At 17.2% G+C, this 7,596-nt stretch overlaps 2 protein-coding genes across 2 annotated transcripts; one reads left to right on the forward strand and one right to left on the reverse strand.

Annotated features, from left to right (window-relative positions):
- Nucleotides 1-358: 358 nt before the first annotated feature.
- On the reverse strand, nucleotides 359-1,060 carry PRSY57_0615000 (hypothetical protein; the record flags this gene model as incomplete). The annotated part of the gene is made up of 1 exon (XM_020114611.1): nucleotides 359-1,060. The coding sequence occupies one exon, from the start codon at nucleotides 1,058-1,060 to the stop codon at nucleotides 359-361; it is 702 nt and encodes a 233-aa protein (XP_019970682.1).
- An 812-nt stretch (nucleotides 1,061-1,872) lies between these two features.
- On the forward strand, nucleotides 1,873-6,846 carry PRSY57_0615100 (hypothetical protein; the record flags this gene model as incomplete). Its single annotated transcript, XM_012906527.2, has 1 exon — nucleotides 1,873-6,846. One exon carries the CDS (start codon nucleotides 1,873-1,875, stop codon nucleotides 6,844-6,846), a length of 4,974 nt encoding a protein of 1,657 aa, XP_012761981.2.
- Nucleotides 6,847-7,596: the final 750 nt, after the last annotated feature.

Below are 7,596 nucleotides of genomic sequence, written 5' to 3' on the forward strand. Positions count from 1 at the left end.
GTTATATTTTTTTTTTCCTTAATAATATTTAATATAATATTATAAATGCTTATCATAATAATGAAAACTATTATAATATGTAGATCTTATTAAAATAATTATAAATAATAATTTCACATATAAACAAGAACATATATATATATATATATATATATATATGTTTATATGTGTATGTATTTTTATTTATGTACATTTTCTTTATTTTTATTTATATTTATATTTATATTCATTTTCTTTATTTATATTTATATTTATATTTATATTTATATTCATTTTCTTTATTTATATTTATATTCATTTTCTTTATTTTTATTTTTATTTTAATTTTTTTTTTGGTTATTATATTATCGTGAAAATATCATATCTGTATATTCTCCGATACAATTTTATTAATTTGATTTATGGTTTCTTGTATATGATCATTATTAGACTTTATAATATTTTCTATATTTAAAATTTTATGCTCTAAATTATTTATTTCGTCTTTTTCTATTTTTTGTTTATCTTGTACCTTTTTAACTTCATCTAACTTTTTTATTTCGATGCTTAGTTTTTCATATATTTCTTTTCGCTTACGTTTTTCTTTTATATCTTGTAATAAATCTTTATATATAATATTTTTGTTTTTAACTTGTTTGAATTTTTTAATTTTTTTTCTTGTTTCTTTATTTAAATATTTGAAATCTTTTTTTATTGAAGACAATTCATTTAATAATAAATTTATGTTATGACCAATTCTGGAAAAGTAAAGATATCCATTTAAAAATGCTTCATTTTCTTTTAATAGATGTTGATTATTTAAGATATCTGACTGTTGATCATTTTGATTATTTTGATCATTGTGATCATCTTGATAATTTTGATTTTGATCATTTGAAGTTTCAATAATTTTGGTATCACTTGTATTTACATCATTTTTATTATCTACATTATTTTTATCATATTTGGATATATTTATATCTTTTAAAAATAATTTTATTGATTTGTTTATGCAAAGCGTAAAGTCCATTTTGGGTTCGAATACGCTCTGTGAACAGAGTCCTGCATAGGCATCTTCCATATTATACAAATAAATAAATAAATAAATAAATATATATATATATATATAATTTGAGGTATATAAAATATGAGAATATATGATTATATAATTATAATAACTTTTATGAGGAACTTTTTAATTACGAAAAGGGGGATTAAGAAAATATATTTCCATAATGTATATTATTTTATAATTTTATTTTTTTAAACATCAATTTTATTCCTTCATAAAATATATTAATGACAAAAAGTTAAATTAATAAAAAATGTAACATATGTATATATATATATATATATATATATATATATATATATTATATTTAAAATTTTGGGGACGCTTATTTAAATAAAACCTAATGTAATATAATATTGTATGTATATATTTTATTATATAATATTTATATTTAATTTTTTCATTTGGCACATATGAGGAAGTATACATATATAATATAATGTACGAATAATAATATGAGAAAGTAATTTTTTTATTTTTTTATTTTTATTTTTATTTTTATTTTTATTTTTATTTTTTTATTTTTATTTTTTTATTTTTTTATTTATTTTTATTTAATTTGTTAATTTTTTGTACCAAAATATTATATATATTTTAATTTCATAATTATTAATGTTAAAAATATTTCAGTCCTCAAGCGTGAGATGAAAAAAAAAATATATTTTTAAGAATGTAAAAAGTTTATATATATATATATATATATATGTATATATTTATGTTATGTATAAAAAATGGGAAGGAGTAGAAGAAAGTTTATGAAAAAAATACCATACACAATATGACGAAAGTCAAGGTATATATTTCTATTTATACACGTAGATATGCCTTTTTATCTTTCCTTTTTTTTATTACTTGTTTATAACATTGTAATAAAAGTATATGGTTGTATTCAAAATTTTGGAGTTACTAAAAAAAATGAATTATTATATATAAACAATAAATTTTTATTATGTGACAAGAGGTTTAAAAAAAATAAATATAATATAAATAAAAATGTTAATTGTAATTTTTATACATCATGTTCCAGAAGAAATAATAATGTAGTTTATTTTAATAAAGATAAAACAACATTTGTAAGTTTATTAAATTCGCCTATTGTAGGTATTAAAATAAATGATGATAAATGTAATGCGGATGTTATAGAAGAACAGGATCGCAAAGATAAGGAAGAAAAAAAAAAAAATGTAAAAGATGATTTAAAGAATGTAAGTAACCATCTTATAAAGAATATATATACTATAAATAATCTTCCTAATCATAAGAATAATTATAATTTAATTAATCTACATCATAATGAAGAACCCTTTGCTGCTTTTTCCCCACAATTTAATAATTATTCAATATTAAAAGAAAAAAAAAATATATATTTTTATAAACATAGAAATAAATTAAATGATTGGTTATGTACACATTATTTTCCACAAAATATATCGTGTAGGTATATAAAAAATGTAGTATCTAATTTTAGACTTTACGATTTTAATATTAAGGAAAATATATTGTATCATTTGTTGTTAATGTATATTTATTATAATAAGAATGATTATATGTCGTTTGAGAAAAAAATAAAGTTATTAAATATTGTTGATCAAAATAAATATAAGTTTATATTAGACCATGCAAGGGTATTACATAAGGTGATAAAAAAAGAAAAATATAAAATCATTAAACATATATATAATGAAAAAAATAAAGAAAGCAATGTACATAATAAAATTAATGATGAGAGACATAATACAATACCTATTTATAATATAGAATATAATAATAATAATTCATATGATGATATTAATTATAATAACAAAATTATTGATACGTATTTAAAAATGAGAAAAAAATTAAATATTCTTTTTGTAACTTTAAAAATAGAAAATAAACAAAATGTATATAAAATATATAAAAAAATAAAAAGAAATATAACATTTTATGATTTTTATGATCGCTTACTTATTTTGAATTATTTTCATATATCTCATAAACATCGTTTAGTATTAATGTTTTTTAAAAAATATATATACAAGTTATTAAATAAACAAAATAGTTTTATAATAAATTTTATAAATTCTTTTTTTTCTCAAAATAATATTTTATCAAAATATATGATATATCCAAAAAGTACATATAATTATTCTTTATATAGTGTTATACAAACACATGAAAATACATATGAACATATAAAAGATAAATACAAATTATATTATGTACCTATAAATACATCGAATTTTATAGAGTATTATATGAAAAATTTTTTTTTTCCATCCTATTCACCACTCCATAGATATAATAATAATAACATATATCATAATACATTGGACACAAAATTTTTATTATATTTAAATATGTTACATTCATTTTTAGAAATGAAAAATTTTTATTTTATTAATAAATTTATAGAACAATTTTGCACGTACTATTCAAACAATATAACTAATCATGTAATATATGATGATCATAAATGGTCCCTTTTTATTTTAACACTATCCTTTTTAATGAGATATGTATATATGAAAAGAAAATTTCATATAATTAATTTAAAAGAACATCAAGATTATATATGTACACATTATGGAAAAGAAAGTGATGAATATAAAATGAAGGATATTAAAAAAGAAAAAAATCAAATGAAAAAAATAAAGGAAAAGAAATATCTTCTTCATAATAAAGATGATAATTACTTATCATATCCTATTCATATTTACAATGAGAATATTTTTAATTATGAGCAAAATTCTTGTATGACGAATTCTTATGATAATTTAAATCATCATATAATTTCATATATTAAAAATGTAATGACAAGCACACATAAACATAATAAACGAAAAAGTATGTATAAAAATATATCCGTTTTATTATTTTTACAATATGTTTTTTTGCTTAATTTAAATATAGACACTACTCATTTTTTAAATAAAAAGTCAGATACATATTTTGAAAATAGCTATAATTTAGGAGGTACACATAACGAAAAGGATCCATGTAATAAGAAAGAAAAGTGTAATGAAAATGTTAATTCGAAATTTGAGAGGATAGAAAAAAAAGAAAATAATAAAAATCAATATCGTGATGATAATAATAAATATTGTGATGATAATAATAAATACTGTGATGATAATAATAACTATTGTGATGATAATAATAAATATTGTGATGATAATAATAAATATTGTGATGATAATAATAAATATTGTGATGATAATAATAACTATTGTGATAATAATAATAATTATGCCGAAAGCAAAGGTAAGACTTATAATATATCAACTTTTTTCCCCTCACATGACAAAAATATAACGAAAGATACCTATTTAGATTCTAATAATTTTTTATTATGTTTTCTTATTAAAGGATATAAAAATATTTTAAAAAGTTGCTTGAAAGAAACAAATTCAATAAGTGACAGCATGATGTTTTATAATTACAACTTTGAACAATTATATTATTTTATCGAAACATATTTAAATGATTATATAAATAAATATTATTTAATAATTAATGATAAAAATAAACAAGATGAAATAATTTTAAATATAAAACCTATTTTAGATTTGTTTCAAATAAATATTCTCTTTTTTTTTAAATTATTACATGTATTAGATATATGTAATTATAAAAATATTACCCTATCTATTATAAATAAGTGTAAACAAAAAAAATGGTTTAAAATTATTAATAGAAAGGTTATAAAATTATTAATAAATAAATTTAAATGTAGAAATAATAAAAATTATAAAAATTATGAAAATTATAAAAATTATGAAAATTATAAAAATTATAAAAATTATAAAAAGAATTTGTATATATACTCCTTAACATTTATTGAAAATAAAGCAATATCTGAATATATGGATATATATAATAAATATAAAATAATTATAAATTCATATGATAAAAAATGTATTAAAAAAAATTTCTATTCATTCATTGAAGGAGATATCAAAATAAATGAAAAAAAAAAAAAAAATAAAATAAAAAATAAAATAAAAAATAATAATATTAATAATTATAATATGTCAACAAAGAAGTGTTTTAAAATATTTAAGAAATATACCATACCATTAAATATAAAACAACTCTTCTTTCTTTTTCATCATCTACAAAAATTTAATTTAAATTATGAAATTATCCTTTTATATAACCATTTGTTGAAATATAATAAATATTTTAAGAGAAATATTTATTTAGACAAAGATACAGAAATTATGAGAAAAAAAAAGAAAGATATAAAATCTTCAAGGCATATATATAGAAATATTTTTTCTATTTATATTAATTCCATTTTAAGTGTAGATAATTCATTATTATTAAATAATGAGGAAGAAATAATAAAAAATAAAAAAAATAAAAAAATTAAAATTAAAATAAAAAATTTCATATGTCCATCTACATATTGTATCCTTTATAAAACCCCTTTGTATATATTTCTTCATTTTATAAAAAAGTATAGAAACAAGAAACTACAAATCGCACAACAAGAATGTGATTATACTTGCCATGATCATTTTGATGACGATAAGAATGTTTATCCTTTACAGAATAGGAAATGTGTAGAAGAAGTTAAACATATGAATATAATGCAAAAGGAGGATCTCTTAAAAGAAGGGGATCTCATAAAAGAAGGGGATCTCATAAAAGAAGGGGATCTCATAAAAGAAGGGGATCTCATAAAAAAAGAGGATCTCATAAAAGAAGGGGATCTCATAAAAGAAGGGGATCTCATAAAAAATGATGATAATATAAACCGTGTGAATAACCTAAAAAATGATGATAATATAAACCATATTAACCATGGCTCTATTAATATTAAAAACTCCATTGAACATATAATAGGTGGAAACGATTTCTTTACTTCCCTTGATGAAGAGACATTAAAGAAATTCAAAAAAAGTAAACTGGTGAACAAATTTTTTAATGATGCACATAATGCTACATATAAATTATTAACCAAAAAAGACTACACATTAATATTTTATATTATAATGAAATATATATATAAACATAAAATAAAATATACATATGACATTTTATGTAATGATAAAGAAAATAATTTAAATATAAAGAAAAAAAATAAAAATAGGAATAAATATTATAATAATATATTATATATATATTTATATTTTTTATTGACCTTAAAATGTTATATGAATATATATAAAATGGATCAGATAAATTTTTTAATTATATTAAAAATATTTTTAATAATGGGTGACATGACTAGTTTTGAAAATTTTCTTTTAATAAATAAAAATAAGAAATTGATTGATGATAATATATTATATATAAATTCTTTAATAAATAATTATTTTTTTGATAGTTATAAAAACAACATAAAAGCATTAAACGAAAAAGATAATAATATTATATTTCCTATGGAAAAAGGAATATGTATAGATATGTATATAATGAAAGATAAGAATTTATTAATATATAATTTAAATTATTACAAACTAGTTAAAAAATTTTATAACATATTTAAACATGAGAATATATTAAAAATATATTTTTTCTTTGATTGTAGAAAAATATCACACACATTATTAAATTTATCATCAATCTTTTATAATTTATCATTTTTAAACAATCAACAATTTGTAAAATATATATGTGATAAAGAAAGAATTTTATTATCTCCTAAAAATATTTATGAGGTTTCTAAGTTTGTTATATTCTATGGAAATTGCATGTTTAAAAAGAGCAAAATTTTTGAATTCTTAACATCTTTTTGTAAAAATGTTTCTATTCAAAAAAATGATTTAATTAAAGATGCTTATGTCTTTTCAATCACAGGAGGATAAAAGGGAATGAGAAAATGAGGAAATGTTTCTAACAATATATATATATGTATATATATATATATATGTACATACATATATATTTTTTTCTTTGTTAAAAAGAAAAAATTAAATTGTGGTGTGTAAAAAAGTTAGTGATTCATAATATAAGAGGAAGCATTTATTAATATGTCATCAAGTTTTTGTAAGGACAAAATTTTATTTACGTTGAAAAATTAATTTCATTTTTAATTATAATTAAAAAAAAAAAAGAAAAAAGAAAGATATAAAAATGAAGTACTAATTAAAATATAAAAATAAACCATATAAAACGAATTAGAACTTTTTTTTTTTTTTCTTTTTATATATATATTATATGTTGTCGCATGAAATAATTTGGACATTTCTTGGGATACATGCATGTAACACAAAAAAATTAAATATATACATATATATTAAAAGAAATTTATTTTATATTTATAAAATGGTTACATATCCATTTATAGGCCTACACATAGTTTAATATAAAAAGAGCTTCTATTTTAAAAATGAGACATTTAAAAAAATACAAACAATATATATAATATTTTGTACGGTCTGTTGTTTTTTTTTTTTTTGTGTTTTTTTCCCCCCTCACTATTAAATGGAAAAATATGTACATATATATATATATATATTTTTATTTATTTGTTTGACTTAATTTATTTTTTATGTGTCTTATGTTTTATATATTATTATAATTTTTTTTTTTTTTTTTTTTTTTTTTTTTTTTTT

This window comes from Plasmodium reichenowi, chromosome 6 (genome assembly GCF_001601855.1).
Source record: "Plasmodium reichenowi strain SY57 chromosome 6, whole genome shotgun sequence".
Classification (NCBI taxonomy): Eukaryota; Apicomplexa; class Aconoidasida; order Haemosporida; family Plasmodiidae; genus Plasmodium; species Plasmodium reichenowi.